Source organism: Oncorhynchus keta, chromosome 35, assembly GCF_023373465.1.
Source record: "Oncorhynchus keta strain PuntledgeMale-10-30-2019 chromosome 35, Oket_V2, whole genome shotgun sequence".
Classification (NCBI taxonomy): domain Eukaryota; kingdom Metazoa; phylum Chordata; class Actinopteri; order Salmoniformes; family Salmonidae; genus Oncorhynchus; species Oncorhynchus keta.
Window position 1 is genome coordinate 28,456,103 of NC_068455.1, and position 18,025 is coordinate 28,474,127.

Sequence of the window (18,025 nt, forward strand, 5' to 3'; positions counted from 1 at the left end):
CTGTACACAATTCCTGGCAGCTGAAAATGTCCAAGTTCTTCAATGGCCTGCATACTCATCAGACATGTCACCCAATGAGCATGTTTGGATGCTCTGGATCATTCTGTACGGCAGCGTGTTCCAGTTCCCACCAATATACTGCAACTTCACACAGCCATTGAAGAGGAGTGGGACAACATTTCACAGCCTGATCAACTCTATGCGAAGGAGATGTCGTGCTGCATGAGGCAAATCATGGTACCTTTTTTTTAAGGTATCTGTGACCAACAGATGCATATGTGTATTCCTAGTCATGTTAAATCCATAATTAGGGCCTAATGAATTTTTCAATTTACTGATTTTCTTCTATGAACTGTAACTCAGTAAAATATTTGAACTAGTTACATGTTGCATTTATATTTTTGTTCAGTGTATAATTAATGTTTTAAATGGTGATTAAGTATGAAGATTGTTAGGTTGTAATAATTAAATAACCAATATCGGTTAATAAGCCTATTGCAGAGAAACTCTGGAACTAAAATCAAACTGTTGAGCAGGCCAGGTAGTCTGGATTAAACATGTTGTAAGAGTATGACAAACACCTGTAACTGCTCAGTAACACGTATTATAATTATCTGCCATTAGTTGATGCTTGTAATCTTGGGAGTTTTCCCTAAAACATAACAGCTACAGTCCGTTTTGACTGGTAACCTACATATCAACAGTCAGAGGACAGAGAAAGGGTTTGGTTACGTTACACTAAGGCTGCTGAGTGAGGGCTGTGGTTGGTAGAAAAATAATCCCTTTGTCCATATTAGAAACCAAGAGAAAATAATCTCACACCTGAATGTTTTCACAGATGTTGCTCTTCCCCATAAAATAAGCAATAAAAGTAGTGACCTACAAAACAGTCACACATTACTCCTCATCTTTCAGGTCACATTCAATAATCGAGAGGCCAGACAACAGTAAAATTGACTGTTCATTTCCATAATTTCCTGCACACAGAAAAAACAGAAGTATGCACAGAAAAAAACATCCCATAACACACAGGGTCTGAAACAAAACTAACCAATCATTTTTATTTTTTACTGAATACGCACAACAAATTATTAGGACTTTGAGGCCAACAATATATAGTTAAGGAAGCTGGATCTCAATGTAAAAAATGTTAGTCAATTTCTGTGCATTCTTTACCCCTCCAAACAACTTTATATAAGACAACATAATATAGATACATATGTACTGTACAGAGACAAACTACTGACAGAAGTTTGATTTTTAGTTCTAGTGTTTATAATGCTGAAAGTGAATGAAATATCGTATTAAATTGTAATACTGTATTCAATTTGGATCTAGATCAGAGTAGTGATGGATTCAAGTTTCATGAACACTTGAATGTGATGAGTCACTCATTTCATGTCTCAATGTAGAGCAAGACGTTTCCATTACAGATTAGATATGTCAGTGACCGGCTCAGAGTAAGTCTCTAGTTAATTCACCCAATTGGAGAATGAAGCCTCGACTTCCCCAAATACAAGACCAAAAGAATCAGACCACACTCAGCATTTAAGATATAGATGGGTCCTTCTTATTTTTTTTTAGCTATCTTGAGATTCATACATCTTTATTAAATGTTGGGTGTACAGACACACCACACATTGAGTGATTTCTGGGTTTACCCATTTAACATGTAAGATCATAAAATCCCCTTTCCAATAACAACAGATCTGATGTGTTATTTAGCCCTAAACATTGAAAAGTTCACAGCCCAAAGATAATCCAAAATAACTATGTGAAAGAAAGAGACAAAATGTGGTTGAGAAACCACTAGGTAAACCGTACACCAAAATTGACCTTGTACATCCTTAGGCAGGCAAAGAGACTTTAAGGGGACAGAAAGAGGTCAATCTTAGCTCCTTAAGGCTGCCAGTCTAGAATGCATCTCCTCAATGTCCTCCTCCGACTCATCCTCTGAGGCTGCAGCTGCGGCAGGAGGCTCCATTTCAGGAAGGGCGTCTGTGACTTTGCTGGGCGCTTTGCCAAGGGCACCTGATTTGGAACAAACCACCAGAGGTCAGCATGTATTATAGTCTTTTTTTTATCCTCCCCAGACATGCGATAATATACAGCCCCAAACAACTGAGGCAAGCTTGATTACCAGAGGGACTATCTTTACCTGCTGTGATCTCAAAGAGGATCTTATCAACTTCTGCCTCTGCTGCCTCCTCCATCTCATCATCATCCTCCATGCTTTCAAAGGTATCCTCCAACATCTCTTCGATGATACCAGCCTGTGGGACACTCACAACATAAATAATCAATACTCAAACAGTATTTACTCATTTAAACATAAACATTCAATATATATTCAAACAAACTATGTTTGTAGCTTTTGGGGCCTCCCGGGTGGTGCAGCAGTCTAAGGCACTGCAGAGCTTGAGGCTTCACTACAGATCCGGGTTCGGGAGACCCATGAGGCGACGCACAATTGGCCCTGTGTCATCCGGGTTCGGGGAGGTTTAGGCCGGCAGAGATGTCCTTGTCCCTCTGGCGACTCCTGTGGCAAGCCGGGCCCATGCAACCCGACACAGTCAGCAGTTGTACAGTGTTTCCTCCGACACATTGGTGCGGCTGGCTTCGGGGTTAAGCAAGCAGTGTGTCAAGAAGCAGTGCAGCTTGGCAGGGTCGTGTTTCGGAGGACCCATGGCTCTCGATCTTCACCTCTCCCGAGTCTGTACAGGAGTTGCAGCGATGGGACAAGACTAACTACCAATTGGATACCACAACATTGGGGGTAAAAAGAATACTTAGAAATATATATTTGGCAGTGGTTACCTAAACTGGACGGCATCCCTAAGACCCTGAGACAGCTACACACATAGAGAAACGGACATGAGCAGTGATAGATTTATGCTCCCAACAGACAAAGTGGCCACAGTGAGTCAGCAGATATGCGACTGACCTTCATCATCTCCTTAGACAGCTCCCTCATGGTGCCCTGGATCTCTGGGATCTTTACTAAGCTCTGCATGGCTTTCATGACCTCTGTGCTCTTCTGAAGGGCCCCAGCTACACGCAATACAGCTGAAAAAATAACAGCAGTCACACACAACCCCTTCCAATTGGGATGTGTAATGTAGCATGACATGTAAAGTACATATTCATATTACGGACATAACTTGGCCTGACCAGGAAAAACTTAGGATCCTACTAGCTTACAGTTACAAAGCGTTTATATTAATTTATCATCAACTGAACTTATCCTGGGTATTTTCAAGATACACATGGCCAAAAGCTCAGCAAACATCTCATTACAAAATCATGTGCATTAATATGGAGTTGGTCCCCCCTTTGCTGCTATAACCTCCTCCACTCTTCTGGGAAGGATTTACACTAGATGTTGGAACATTGGTACAGGGACTTGCTTCCATTCAGCCACAACAGCATTATTGAGGTCGTACACTGGATGTTGGGTGATTAGGCCTGGCTCGAAGTCGGCATTCCAATTCATCCCAATGGTGTTCAATGGAGTTTAGGACTCTGTGCAGGCCAGTCAAGTTCTTCCACTCCGATCTTGACAAACCACTTCTGTATGGACCCCGCTTTGTGCACGGGGGCATTGTCATGCGGAAACAGGAAAGGGCCTTCCGCAAGTTGGAAGCACAGAATCGTCTAGAATATCATTGTATGCTATAGCATTAAGACTTCCCTTCACTGGAACTAAGGAACCTAGCTCAAACCATGAAAAACAGCCCCAGATCATTATTCCTCTTTCACCAAACATTACAGCTGGCACTATGCACTGGGGCAGGTAGCATTCTCCTGGCATCTGCCAAACACAGATTCATCCGTCGGACTGCCTGATGGTGATGTGTGACTTATCACTCCAGAGAACACGTTTCCACTGCTCCAGAGTCCAATGGTGGGGCGCTTTAAACTATTCCAGCCGACACTTGGCATTGCGCATGGTAATCTTAGGCTATTGTGCGGCTGCTTGGCCATTGAAACCCATTTCATGAAGCTCCCGACAAACAAAAGTTATTGTGCCGACGTTGATTCCAGAGGCAGTTTGGAATTCGGTAGTGAGTGTTGCAACCAAAGACATTTTTACACCCTATGTGCTTCAGATGTGCCATTCTGTGAGCTTGTGTGGCCTACCACTTTGCGGCTGAACCTTTGTTGCTCCTAGAAGTTTCCACTTCACAATAACAGCTCTTACAGTTGACCGCGGCAGCTCTAGCAGGGCAGAAATTTAACAAACTGACTTGTTGGAAAGGTAGAATCCTATGACGGTGCCACATCTAAAGTCACTGAGCTCTTCAGTACGGGCCATTCTACTATTAATGTTTTCCTATGGAGATTGCATGTCTGTGTCCTCAATTTCATACATCAGTCAGCAATGGGTGTGGCTGAAATAGCCTAATCCACTCATTTGAAGGGGTGTCCACATACAATATACACTATATATGCAAAAGTATCTGGTGGCACTACATCAGTTGCTTTAACACTCACAAAGCTGGTTCTTCATGCTGAGTAGTACAGAATTCATTTGGGCTTTGGAAGCATAAAGTTTGCTGACTGCACGCTTCGACTGGATCATCTCTTTTGCAAGAACCACACACACGTCCCGGTGTCCCTTTTTAGCAGCATCTTTAATGGATCTCTTTACCTTCTCCTCCTCCCTCTGAATGTCTGAGATACAAGAGAGGAACAATGAGAAACTGCTAAATAATGTAATATAACAAACTGTAATGTATACATAAGTTTGACAGCAGCTTTCATTTGTGTAGGTTGTCTACCAAACGTGCATTGGTGATGAAATGTCACTTCTTTATGTTATAAAATACATATTACCAAGACAAATATTATTATTCATGTTCTGAATCGTTCAGTGGGGTCTTTGTCTCACATTTCATTAAAAGTAGTATACCCAAAAACTGTTGACAGAGCGGTGCAGCTTTCTCGCAGAAACTTTTGAGGATTTTACATGTTGTGGTGGTTGTCTTCAAAGTCATTTCCACAGGTCGCAAAAAGAAAAATGTAAAAGGCTTTTAAACTTTTTTGAAATAAACAGTATGTTCAATGTTCCATTGATATTTCACAAAGATATGCTTTTTTTGATGAGAAATCTTTAAAAAAAATAACAGGAAAATATTGCATTGAGAAGTGTATACTAAAATCTGATAATATTACGTCTCAAAATCGATATCTATGCCCTGCGGATTTGAGAAGAAAGATGCCGAGTTCAACCTGAAAGTGAGCCTTCATTCTTGCACAGCATCCAACCTATAGCTGACACGAAGCTGTGCAATTTAACTTTTTTTCTTCTCTGGCCTCCGTTGATTTAGTCACCCTAATTTTGGCCATCCTACAAGGGTAAAAACTCCAATAACTTTTGAATGGATTTTGATAGACATGAGGTTTGGTCCATTGGTTTAACAGTAGTTTTTTTTTACCCATTAGTGAAAATATGAGATTTTGATTGGACACCCTACTTTGTGTTTATGTTGCTTTAGTGTATTGAAAACGATTTGCTCTCTGACATTCTTAGAGTAACAAAGAGAGTAACAAAGCAAAGTTACACTGGACCTCACATAAAATAGCCTTGAAGCTCTTCTTCTCACCTCGAATTTGTCTGTCAATCACTCTCATCTCCTTCCTGATTTTGAGTGACCATTCATTTACCTTAAATGATAGAAAAATTGAATTAAGCGTAAAAAAAGAGTAAAATATGACATTAACTGTGCTATTCACTGTAAAGGTTCGAGGAAATGTAGTGTAAACACAGCATATTTGAGACAGAACCATGAAAACGTGTTTTAAATTGTTGGTTTGTTTACATCCGAAGATGGTGCTACCTGCTGCTTGTACTTTAACGTTAGCTGTGTGGCTGGCCATAGCATTTTCGGGAATAAAGTTTGTAAAGATACGCTACACATTCTTTCAATACAAGTAGCAAGCACAGACAAGCACTTAGCTTGCTAGCTAACAATCAAACTGAAATGCTAACGTTAGCTAGCTCAGCAACAGTTGCCTAGCTAACGTTAGCCAACTAACGTTAGGGAGCCAGCTCGTTAACGTTATCTAGCTAGCGAACGTTGCATTAGCTACTTTAAAACACAACGCTATTCCATTGAAGTTGAGATACGACTGAGAACAGTTATTCAATAAACGCAACACCGTCGCCATGCCATAAATAACCAGAGCTGGCTAACTTTGAATACATTGTTTGGCTCGCTGATAGCTGGCTAGCTCGCAAGCTCGTCGCCCCTTACCAGAAGCCTTTACTTACCAAGTCTTTCGGTGGTTTATCGTGTGTTTTCCCGAACAGCCCCATGTTGATTACAACGTAAACGTTAACTAACTTAGCTAAACTGATAATAATACAGAAAACCACAGAAAAAGTGTCATACACCTTCAACCACTTCCTGATTCCAAGCTACGCCACTTCGCCTCACAGGCTACGTTCCAATACGTGCACGCAATCTTCTTTTCCTGTATTTTTTCCTTGAAAATAAATGACTGAAACTATGTAGTGCTAAATGCAAAATAATGCAAAAATGTATCAAACGTATTCAATATTTCCAAATGATAAGATCGTCAATATACTTCAACCAATAGACCCAAAGCATGACATCAGAGATAGGCCTAGCAAATGTAATGTGTTTTGGATCCAACACAATGCAGTGAGTGGTATGCTACCTGGTGGCCACTTCAATTGTATAAACCGCAGGAACACATAGCCTAATAACTAGCCCGTGGGAATGTCTACATGGCTCATAAGCGTTCAGCACCATGGACAGCTAGCGACACGATGAAAGTGAACTAAAACTAAGGACTGATCACAGATTCAGCACCATGGCCGCTGAACAGCGTTGAATCCGAGTAGGTCAGATCAGTTAAGATTCAGCTCACCTGTGTTGTATTGTGTTTAGGTCCCCTGAAACCTAGAATTGTAGGCTATAACTAAAGGAATACATTGAAGATATTTGGAAATACTGCACCCTGACTCTTTGGTATCAGCTTCATACCTTGAGCTGCACCTGTTCAATTCCAGTATTCCAGTTCAATTACAGCCTCTCAGTAATACTTTTGGCTTTGGTATGTATCAACATTGAGTTATGCCTAGGCTTACATATCTGTATAATGGTGACATGACGCTAGGCCTGTGATCCCTTTGTATGTGGAGTGTTAATGGAGGGTGTGCAACTCAATATTAGGAATGTGTTCATAATGTTTTGTACAGTTAGTGTATATCCAGTGGTCTGCAAAAAAGGGTATTACAGAGGTCAATATAACTTGTTGTTTTTATAGCATTTTGCCTGGCAGGATTGCTTCTCGTGGCAAATCCACTTATCCCTACACTAGCAGACCATGCCCTACACTGTCACTCATGACGTAAAGGCAGATTCCCTTTCAAGGACTTCTAGATTTTTCTCTCATATGGTCTGTCGCACCAATCAAATACACCTTTGGTGAATTTGAACCAATAACAGATAGCAGGGGCGGGTTTTAAAGGCATTCCAGACTGATTTTAACAATTGCGCATGTTTGCTTGGATTGCCGGATGGTACTGTAGCCATATAGAGGCTGAGAGAATCCTGTGGACATCCAGGCTCACTGGGATTAGGTTGAATGAGTTGACTATAAACAGTTTGTTTTACATAACAGCTAGTAATTCAGTCAGCACTGTGTAAACTAACTCTAAAATAGATGCTGAAAACGAAAGGCATAATTTAAAATAGCCTACAGTCACGCATAGTGGAATATTTTATTTTTCTAATCGAAAAGGTGTCAAGTGTCAATCGTAACGTGGAATAGCGCAAGCTAACAGCTACGTTCATTATGTCAGTAGTAGGTATTGATGTGGGTTTCCAAAATTGCTACATCGCTGTTGCCAGAAGCGGCGGCATTGAAACCATTGCCAATGAATACAGTGACAGATGTACGCCGTAAGTATATCATTGACACTATATAGAATGTGACTGTGCGCAATGTTTGCGACTGGATGCGCGCTGTAGCCTACCTGATGGCGTAGTGATCAAATGCTTCTACGATGGATGTTTCATGTGTAATTATGAATATCTTACATTGGAGGATGACATTACATTGGATAGTATTTTTTCTTCCATGTACATGCGTAGCCTATTGATTGGTATATTTTTCAGCTTTGCGTATTACAACGTTATAACGTCGTCTCCATTCTCAGAAGTCTTTGTTACATGTTAATTTTACCAAATGACTTAATAATTGCAATTGTATACGTATATGGAATTTTTGGGCTTATCTTACACTTTTCTATCCTATCCTGTTCCGAGACATGATTTTTAAGGCTTGGCGATAGCCTACGCCCAAATATGACCAAATTGTTCAATATTAGAATGTTTTTGTTGATTTCTTTCTATATCTCATGTCTTATCGTTGTTTTAATGAATATGTTTACATTACTCTATTTTTGAAATGAGATATGTTGTGGGTTTTTTTTTCAAAGCAGGCCCATGCGTTGAGTGTCAACAAAATGTAGGCTATATCGCATTTTATTTTTTGCGATCATCATTGCATTTGCTGGGACTTGACTGTTGTGGTATTTTTTTTGCTCTCAGAAATAGAGTACGACAAATTCCCATGTGGACAGAATCATTTGAACAAAGATAAATATAGGCTCTAGATTGGCTGCTTGTAAGCCTATGGCTGCGTGTAAGCCTATGTAAATGTGACTATCATACACACGTTATGACGTTGGAAGAGGTGACTGTGAATACATATGTATTCACATGGAGCCTTGTGGCCGAAAGTTTAGTTGACACGAATTCCTCTCGAAACTGCAAGATTCCACCTGCTCCTCCTAACATGCCACTGTGCAAGGTGCACCAATACTCTCAGTGAGAGGGAATGTAATGACCTGGGTTTTATAACAGCCTGCTCTTGCAAATAACTACAATTTCCAAATAACTAAAATGACATCAGAGCAACTGCAGGCATCTTTTTCTATGCATAGAAAAACCCGGATCACTCTTTGTCAGCAACACAATGAGCTGATGCCGTAAGTGTATCAGTTAAATTAGTTAAGAAAGGGATATTATTAAGGAGCACGAATTCTTCGGAATCCTCTTCCCGAAAAGGTCTGAAGCTTCTGCGCATGTGCGGTATTCTCTACTTTACTCACGGTCTTTGCTCTACTCGTTCGGCTGCCCAGAGAACAAGCTTCTATATTAAATATTTGAAGGTGAACTGTTCTGTCTTACTGCCCTAATTCATAATACTTTCACAGACTCCCTTGTGAAATTCCCTTCATAATCTGCAGATTTTCAACCTCCATCGTTCTAAACTGGTATTCTTCTTTCTATGTCAATCTACCTTGTAGCCTACCATCAACCATTAGGCCTATAGCATATTTTTTATGTATTTATTTGTTTTGGTTCCCCAGGGCCTGGGTGTCTCTGGCCTCCAAAAACCGCACCATTGGAAATGCAGCCAAGGGTCAAGTAAGATAATCAAATGAGAATAGATTTTATAGTACTAGTACTGTGCTTATAAATACTTTTTGGGAAATTATCAAATTGGTCAGGATCAAATCACATGTAAGTAAAACAAATACGTTTTATTTCAGATTATAACAAATTTCAAAAACACAGTCCATGGCTTCAAGAAGTTCCATGGCAGAGCGTTCGATGACCCATATGTCCAGGGGGAGAAACCCAAGTTGCCTTACAGCTTGCACAAACTGGCCAGTGGCAACACTGGAATCAAGGTAACACCACTGTACACATTTCCACTCGGTTCCTTTTTCACTGCACTCCATTTATATTTTCTTCTCTTTAGCTCCATCACCCCATGGTCCATTGTCACTATGTACAGTACCATTGTTATTTTGCTCAATTGTTTGTATTTTCTACTGCATTTGACCCACAAAGAAGATAATTTTGCAGTTTTAAAGCTAATTTTCTTGTAGTTTTATACATTTTGCCATGTCTAATGTGTATTCATGCGATATTGAGTGACTCAAACATCACCATAAAATCTATGGGCTGAAAAACTTAGCTAAGAAACATAAGCCGACATGGGCTAGTTGATCTGTACATTTCTGAGAAGTTCTAAATAGCACTCTATGGTATGCAATGGCTGACATGACAAGAGGAGAACTGATGATGCACTACCCAATTTTGAAATTGCACTGTGTGAATTTATTATTACATCTTTCAAGAGTAAGTTGAAAGCCAGACTGAGTTCCTTATTATTATTATTATTATTTTTTTTTGGTGGGGGGGGGGCACACCCCATGCCGATCCCACACACCCCATGCCGATCCCACAGTTTGGGAAACATTGGTCTAAATGGCCTAAATGAAAACTGTGTCCCATTCATAGGTGCGTTATCTGGATGAGGACAAGGTATTCACAATTGAGCAGGTAACAGCAATGCTGCTGACCAAGCTGAAGGAAACTTCAGAGAGCGCCCTCAAGAAGCCAGTTGTGGACTGTGTGATCTCTGTGAGTTACAACAATATATTGCAATACACTGAAAATGGAACTAGTCAACATAATAACAATATAGCTACTGCACATCTGAATATACCATGAAACTAACCATACACATATTTCCATCCTATTTCAAGTTTATTCTTTTCTAACAAGAGTTTTGTTTCATAGGTTCCAAGTTTTTTCACCGATGCAGAGAGGAGGTCTGTGATGGATGCCACCCAAATTGCAGGGTTGAACTGTCTGCGTCTGATCAATGACACCACGGCAGGTCAGTGGTTCCCACAGAGTGTCTTTAGATTTATTGATTCTAGTTGCCTAAAGCATTAATGTGTATTTAATTGTTTCACAACACATGTTTTATTTCTACCAACTTTATTTGATTAGGGAATATCATTATCCCAAAATAGGCTGGGGTTCCCTAGAGACTGCAGTTTTGCAAGTCTTAGTTTTCTCCCCTTAATCAGCAGGCACTGATATTCACAGAGGGCATTTGAAAAGCCCCTTTTTGGATTTGAAGGCCTGTGTAGGCCTGCCTTTAAGTTACAATGTGAAGGCCTTTAAGCTACAATGTGTATTCCTTTAAGCTACAATGTGTAGGCCTTTAAGCTACAATGTGTAGGCCTTTAAGCTACAATGTGTATTCCTTTAAGCTACAATGTGTATTCCTTTAAGCTACAATGTGTAGGCCCTTAAGATACAATGTGTAGGCCTTTAAGCTACAATGTGTAGGCCTTTAAGCTACAATGTGTAGGCCTTTAAGCTGACAAACATATAATCATATTTTGTGATATTAGGTTTAGGGGACCAGAATGACTTTATAACACATACATTACTTATATTCATTTCCATCCACTAAGATGCTCTTATTCCTGCAATGGTAGTGTTATTCATTAGAGTATCTCATATTGTTGTTTCTAAATGGCAGTGGCCCTGGCTTATGGGATCTACAAACAGGACCTGCCCACCCCAGAAGAGAAGCCACGCAATGTGGTGTTCGTGGACCTGGGACATTCATCATTCCAGGTCTCCATATCAGCCTTTAACAAAGGCAAACTCAAGGTGGATTTTTATTCCTAAAGTACTGAAGCCTATCACTATTTTCACCCTTCTTTTAAAATGATTTCTTCCATATTTAACCCCTAACTGTCTGGTCAATTAACAAGGTCCTGGCAACAGCCTTTGACCCCTACCTGGGTGGGCGTAACTTTGATGAGGCACTTGTGGATAACTTCTGCGAGGAATTCAAGGCAAGGTACAAGCTCAACGTGAGGGAGAACCCCAGGGCTATTCTGCGGCTGTCTCAGGAATGTGAGAAACTGAAGAAGTTGATGAGCGCCAACTGCTCTGACCTTCCCATTAACATCGAGTGCTTCATGAATGACATTGATGTGACAGGCAAGATGAACAGGTACACATATCGATTTGTGACCCCTTCGTTTAGCTTCCTATAGTCTTAGAGATTTATATGCATTCATGATAATTCCACTTTTCCCCTTCCTTTTAATTTTCAGAGTCCAGTTTGAAGAACTGTGTGCACCCTTTTTGATGAGAGTAGAGGCACCATTGAAAGCAGTTATGGAACAATCAAGTACGTCATTTTTATCAAATCAAATTTGATTTAGTAGATGAACATCCGTGGTGACAGTAAATGATATTTCAACAGTAACCAGAACATGTATTATTTTACCCTCTCTGTGTGTTTGTGTTTTGCGTCAGAGCTGAGCCGGGATGAGATCTATGCAGTGGAGGTGGTAGGAGGAGCCACCAGGATCCCTTCCATTAAAGAGAGGATCTCCAAGTTCTTTGGCAAAGATGTCAGCACCACACTCAATGCAGATGAGGCTGTGGCACGGGGCTGTGCTCTTCAGGTACTCCCCTATCCTCTTACAGAGATGGAAACTTCAGCCATCAATTGTATATGATTTGCTGTAATATTCAGTGTGTAACAAAGTGATTGTGTGTTTGTGTCCTTGTTTGGGTGTGTGTTTGTTTATGTATGTGTGTGTGTGTAGTGTGCAATTATGTCCCCAGCGTTTAAGGTGCGTGAATTCTCTATCACTGATGTGGTTCCCTTTCCCATCACCCTGCGTTGGAAGTCCCCCACAGAAGATGGAGTTGGGTAAGGGCACATACTCAGCTGGCTCTATAGAAAGAAACATGCGTCTGTAGGTACAGTGCTGTTTATAGTAAGATGAGCAGACATCACAACTCAGTGTTTCCCTGTGTTTGTCTTGACCTCATTCAACACCACTGTCTGTTCTACAGAGAATGTGAGGTGTACAGTAAGAACCATGCAGCACCCTTCTCCAAAGTCATTACCTTCCACAAGAAGGAGCCCTTTGACTTGGAAGCGTTCTACAGCCTCCCACAGGAGCTGCCTTACCCGGACATCAGGATAGGTACACCTGCTTATTCAACTCAGGCCTCTGCAGTTCTTCCATCTTTAATGTACCTGTAGAAGGAATTTGAAGGTGGTCTCACTGAACATAAAATATGTAGCTGTAACACCCGGATGGCACTTTGCTATTCTGCCTTGAGATCCCCTTACAAGACAGAGCAGTGTGCTCTATGGAATTCAGCTCCAATATGTCTGTAATGGCTATTTGCAAGTGTTCCCTGGTGGCCAGCCTGATGATGAACAATGAAACCCTATAGCGGGGGTCTCCCACCTGGCTTGTAATTAGGACTCAGGCTTAATCTCTCATGGAACACTGCGTCCCTATGAGTCACAGGAGTCATTTACAGAGCCGAGCTGTGTGTGTGAGTGTGTGCATTATAAGGGGGTGTCGCAGATGGGATTTCAGTTTGAAAGAAGTGCAATTACTAGCTCGTCAGACCTCATCCTCTTTCCCCTGTCTCTGATGGACATGTCAATTCCCCAGTGTGTTTGTGTCATTTCTTGTGACTCCATCAGGTGTGACATTTGAACGTCTCTCTCCCTCCATCCCTTTCTCTCTTGCTTTCTCAGGGCGTTTTTCTGTTCAGAATGTGGTTCCCCAGCCTGATGGAGAGAGCTCCAAAGTGAAGGTCAAAGTGCGCGTCAACGTGCATGGCATCTTCAGTGTTTCCAGTGCCTCCCTGATCGAGAAGCAGAAGGGTGAAGGAGAGGATGTTCAGATGGACATGGAACCCACTGTGCAGAATGAAGGAAGGCCAGAGGACCAAGTAAGAGAGATAGGAGGAGTGAGAAGATTCACCTGAATTTCACATTTGTGAAGTTCGTTTTTCAGCCACTTCACACTATTTTAAGATTTCAGAGTGACAAAGAAGCTGTTGTTTAATCTTCCCTTTGAATGTCTTAGGTCTAAGACTTAAAGCACTGATTTGACCTCATGTCTTTTTCTATGTGGTTATTTTCACTCAAGCCCATTTTCTCTCTATTCCTGGCTCTTGAAGCTGCACCCCTTTCCTCTCATTGAAGATGACACCTTTAACTATATAGAGGAGGTTTGTGGTCACTGTGTGTGATTAGCCCTCACTCCAATCCCTTTTCATACTCCACTTCACCCTCTGCTAGGTGAAGTCCACTGCTGGTCTCATCTGTGGAGCACTGGTCTTACTAAGGTTCATCACATTGAGCTTGAGAGAACGGGTGTGTTTGTATAACCAGGCTTGGCAGTGTGTGACGCCAGAGGATACATGAAGCCAGTGGAATAGCTATTAAGATTAATATACTTTCCACATCTTCATAGCTCTATCCTTCACAGGCTGTGCTGTACCTGTGTCTGCTATAAAAAAAATCATCCCCCACTCCTTTGATATTATCAATATGTCAGTGTATTTGAATGTGTTACTCATACAGATCATAACATTCTAATTGGCATCTCTGAACAGTATACATTTTGATAAGATTAAAACAACTGTCCAGTGAAAATCATATTCCGTTGTTGACTCGTATTGACTCGTTGTTGACTCGTATTGACTCGTTGTTGACTCGCATTTGTGGCCAAAGCATAAATTAGAGAAAACTCCACTTAAACTCCACCTAAAACTTGTATCTCAAACACACCATTCCAACACAGAAAAGCAGCTTTTTAACTTACTTAATTACCATATTTTGGAAGGAAAACTATTTCACTCATATTGTAATTAATTATAGGTCATATTTCATAGAAATCTGGAAACACTGCACAGTTACTTTAACAGGAGGGGTGTGCAGCTTGAAGTAAGCTGGTTTAGATAGACATAGGTGTAACATAATGAATTTCACTACTAAGGTGGTCCATGAGTCAAACCTACTGGAAATAGAGCAGCCAAGAGTTGATTGTAATATTCAGGTGATGTTGCTGTGAGTGTGTCCTACTGTCTCAGACTAAAATGCAGGTGGACCAGGAGAGTCAAGGCCAGGGGGACCAGCAGAATGAGGATGTCAGTTCCTGCAGTAAGGTGAATACATTCATAATAAGAAACTATAATTACACTTAAACATTTATGTCTTGTAAAACACTGAGAATCAATATAAGAGTTGGAACTGATTTATTTGTTTAATCTCCCAACAAAGGAGAGAGTCCCTGGTGAGAAGCAGGACCCAGCAGCAGGGGGAAGCAAGCCCAAAGTCAAAGTGAAAAGCACTGACCTTCCCATCCTGGCCAACATCATCAGACAGCTGGACAGGGGGGTCCTCAATGACTTTGTGGAGTATGAGGTGATTCACTCTTAAGGCCTTCCCAGCAGCGGAGTCATATTCTCATTGTAATGCTGGTTGCGTCGACTAGGGAAAAAACTTTGACCCTAAGGAAAGCTTATTGTAAAGTAAAACTTACCTGCCTTGTTTAGTTCAAAGACATAAATTCCATTGAGCCGCCTGGGAGTGGGTATTAGAGGAGGCGGAAGGCTGATTTTGGCTCTCAGCACACGTGCCTCCCTCCTTTTCTCTCTCTGTACTTCAGAGCCAGATGATCGTCCAGGACAAGCTGGAGAAAGAGAGGAATGATGCTAAGAATGCTGTGGAGGAATATGTGTATGACCTGCGGGACAAACTGTGTGGCATCTATGAGAAGTACACCACTGAGGAGGTAAGAACCTAGATTAACATATTCCTTTCAACTAATAAATAAATATTGACACATTGAACAAAGAACAAGGCTTTGCAATACACCATGTGTTAACTGATACCTGTTTTGGCCTTTCTCACCTTCCAAAAAGGACAGTAATCGTCTGACAATGATGCTCGAAGACACAGAGAACTGGCTTTATGAGGAGGGAGAGGACCAAGACAAACAGGTCTATGTGGACAAGCTGGAAGATCTCAAGGTTAGTGTTCATTTAGCATAAAGGATTTTTATATCCAGCCTCTGCCTGCACCCATCTGCTATTATGGCAGTTCTGAAATCAGGAGCAAGATACGTGAATAATAAACAAATGTTTTGGGGGGCATTTAGGTGAACAGTGTCATCTCTATTTGAAAACATTAACCTCCGTTTGAAGGTTTGGCTTCGTGACTCAGCATTTTTTTGGTGACTTGACTGATGTGATTTGACTGATGTCCTTTTCCAGAGTTTTGGCCAGCCTATTCAGGACAAACACAGGGAGCAGGAGGACAGGCCGAGGGCATTTGAAGAAATGGGCAAGAAGATCCAACTCTATATGAAGGCTGTGGAGCTTTACAAACAGAAGGTAAAAATGTGAATACTTTTCAGCATCCTTTCCATCTTTGTGATCTTTTTGTTTTTCTGGATTGCACTGATGTCAGAAAAGGCATTATCATGTTATTGCGTGCTTGTTATCTCCTACTTTAGAAACATTGAAGCCGTTCTATTTCTACGATTGAACCACCAATCACTAAAGTGAGATGCAGTGAAATGATGTTGAGACCATTTACAATGCCCCCTTTTCTCTGTGAACTACTACACCACTGCTCTGTTGGGATTACTTTCCCTGTATTACCTTTTCCATATTCAGTACACTCCATTTTACTTGTTTAGTGTCATCAGTCGTCTGTGGCCTGTACAGTTTTCAAACCTGGTTAGGTCAATGTCATAGTCATTTTATGAGCAATTGTGACACTATCTGTTCTAGGACTTAATATGTTTCTGGGTTTAACCCAAGATGTATGTAATAAACTATCTGTGAAATTTAGATGAATTAATTATTTTGTGAGGGTATAGATGAGGTCATTTACATAATGAGATAGAGGTGGTCTAGCTCTAATTGTTTTGTTTCCTATCTACACTCAGGATGAACGTTACCAGCATCTGAATACTGAGGAGATGAGCAACGTGGAGAAGTGTGTAAATGAAAGTATGGGCTGGATGAACAGCAAGATGAATGCCCAGAGCCAACTCACCATCGCCCAGGACCCAGTAGTCAAAGTAGCAGACATCATTTCCAAAATACAGGTGTGTGTGATAAGAGGGTATGATTCAACCATATGACATGCTATTGGCACATCGTCACCAGTTACTTATCGTTTGAATAATACTGCATGTTCCGATCTCCCACATATACCTATACTTTAGGAACTGGATGAAGTATGCAACCCAGTGGTCAACCGGCCGAAGCCCAAAGCAGAGGATGTGTCAGAGGAGAACTACAAGAGCAACGGGGCCCATAACGGCCCAAGGCAAGGAGCTGACGGGAAGGGAGAGGCAAAGGGAAGCAACCAGACAAAGCCTCCCTCAGGAGAGATGGAGATTGACTGAGCCCCTCTCTGCCAAACAAGCTCTGCTATCATCACTCTAGCTCCCATCAGAGCAGGTCTACCCAAACATACATAGTATATCAAGGGACCATTTTTCCATGTCCACCACCACTCAGCAGGCTGTTTTGTGCATTTGTATTTAGAGTCCCCCTGTTTGATTTGTACCTTTTTAGACTTTCCCTTGTATGTTACAATGGTGCACTCCTTCTTGAGTGGTTAGACAATACCATATATAGTCATTAACTGTAAAACTAGATATAGATTAAAACAATTCAGGCTCTCCCAAAAATTGTTTTTCTAAAGCATATGTGTTTGCATTTCAAAAGTCCCATAAGCAGATCTCTAAGGTGACTCTTATTGCACATAACCTTGTAGTGAAACATAAGTAGAATTACTGTCTGAACAAACGCTAAGGCTTATTAAACTATTAGTAAACTATGTATGCAATAATACATATTATATATATTTGTATTTAATATATTAATTTGAAAAGATGTCTGTATGTCTAGATTCTGTAAATATTATTTTAGTAATTTAAACTGGCCAGTGCATATAGTTGTGTATAGGATACATTCCTAGTGTTGAAATGGGTGACACACCACAACTGTCAAGTAGCAAGACAAGAGAGCAAGGTGCTGCCTATTCTTTTACTTGTTTTCATGCATTTCCATATTTGAATCATGATATTTTAAGACGGCAAGTAATAAATGCATTATTTTTGTCTTTAAGACAAACATTGTGTTATTTCATGACTAAATGTTCCTGAGAGCTCGAGCAGTCCTCGAAGTTAATGTTTTATTTTTTGAATATATATATATTTTTGGAGAAAAAACAGTATACATACAAGAAGTATACAAACAATGATAACATATGCTAGGGGGTACAACAAATGACAGATTATACAAAGACCTTAAAAGATGCA

At 40.8% G+C, this 18,025-nt stretch overlaps 2 protein-coding genes across 4 annotated transcripts; one reads left to right on the top strand and one right to left on the bottom strand.

The window, feature by feature from the left end:
- Positions 1 to 1,034: 1,034 nt before the first annotated feature.
- Positions 1,035 to 6,671, bottom strand: LOC118368253 (charged multivesicular body protein 3). Of its 2 annotated transcripts, none has more exons than XM_035752212.2 (6): positions 6,275 to 6,671; positions 5,577 to 5,667; positions 4,495 to 4,674; positions 2,945 to 3,066; positions 2,159 to 2,273; positions 1,035 to 2,031 (listed from the first exon to the last, which is right to left on the bottom strand). In XM_035752212.2, the coding sequence occupies exons 1-6, from the start codon at positions 6,317 to 6,319 to the stop codon at positions 1,892 to 1,894; spliced, it is 693 nt and encodes a 230-aa protein (XP_035608105.1). In that variant the 5' UTR covers positions 6,320 to 6,671; the 3' UTR covers positions 1,035 to 1,891. The 2 variants fall into 2 exon arrangements, with proteins under 2 accessions (XP_035608105.1, XP_035608106.1); XM_035752213.2 differs by having other exon boundaries at positions 5,607 to 5,667; positions 6,275 to 6,670.
- An 864-nt stretch (positions 6,672 to 7,535) lies between these two features.
- LOC118368255 (heat shock 70 kDa protein 4L-like) lies at positions 7,536 to 17,837 on the top strand. 2 transcript variants are annotated; one of them, XM_035752218.2, is made up of 20 exons: positions 7,536 to 7,934; positions 9,410 to 9,467; positions 9,593 to 9,733; positions 10,350 to 10,472; positions 10,632 to 10,731; positions 11,389 to 11,522; positions 11,627 to 11,871; positions 11,975 to 12,051; positions 12,180 to 12,331; positions 12,476 to 12,582; positions 12,729 to 12,862; positions 13,432 to 13,628; positions 13,860 to 13,910; positions 14,775 to 14,849; positions 14,965 to 15,108; positions 15,353 to 15,478; positions 15,609 to 15,716; positions 15,960 to 16,079; positions 16,640 to 16,801; positions 16,922 to 17,837. In XM_035752218.2, exons 1-20 carry the CDS (start codon positions 7,828 to 7,830, stop codon positions 17,102 to 17,104), a joined length of 2,544 nt encoding a protein of 847 aa, XP_035608111.1. In that variant the 5' UTR covers positions 7,536 to 7,827; the 3' UTR covers positions 17,105 to 17,837. The 2 variants fall into 2 exon arrangements, with proteins under 2 accessions (XP_035608111.1, XP_035608112.1); XM_035752219.2 differs by lacking the exon at positions 13,860 to 13,910 and having other exon boundaries at positions 7,537 to 7,934.
- The last annotated feature ends 188 nt before the right edge of the window (positions 17,838 to 18,025 follow it).

Coding starts and splice junctions, on each gene's coding strand:
- LOC118368255 (XM_035752218.2), top strand. CDS start 7,828: ATGTCAGTAGTAGGTATTGATGTGGGTTTCCAAAATTGCTACATCGCT. Junction 12,052..12,179: donor AGCAGTTATGGAACAATCAA/GTACGTCATTTT, acceptor GTTTTGCGTCAG/AGCTGAGCCGGGATGAGATC. Junction 12,332..12,475: donor CACGGGGCTGTGCTCTTCAG/GTACTCCCCTAT, acceptor GTGTGTGTGTAG/TGTGCAATTATGTCCCCAGC.
- LOC118368253 (XM_035752212.2), bottom strand. CDS start 6,319: ATGGGGCTGTTCGGGAAAACACACGATAAACCACCGAAAGACTTG. Junction 5,668..6,274: donor ATAAACCACCGAAAGACTTG/GTAAGTAAAGGC, acceptor CTATCATTTAAG/GTAAATGAATGGTCACTCAA. Junction 3,067..4,494: donor CAGCATGAAGAACCAGCTTT/GTGAGTGTTAAA, acceptor TTATTTTTTCAG/CTGTATTGCGTGTAGCTGGG.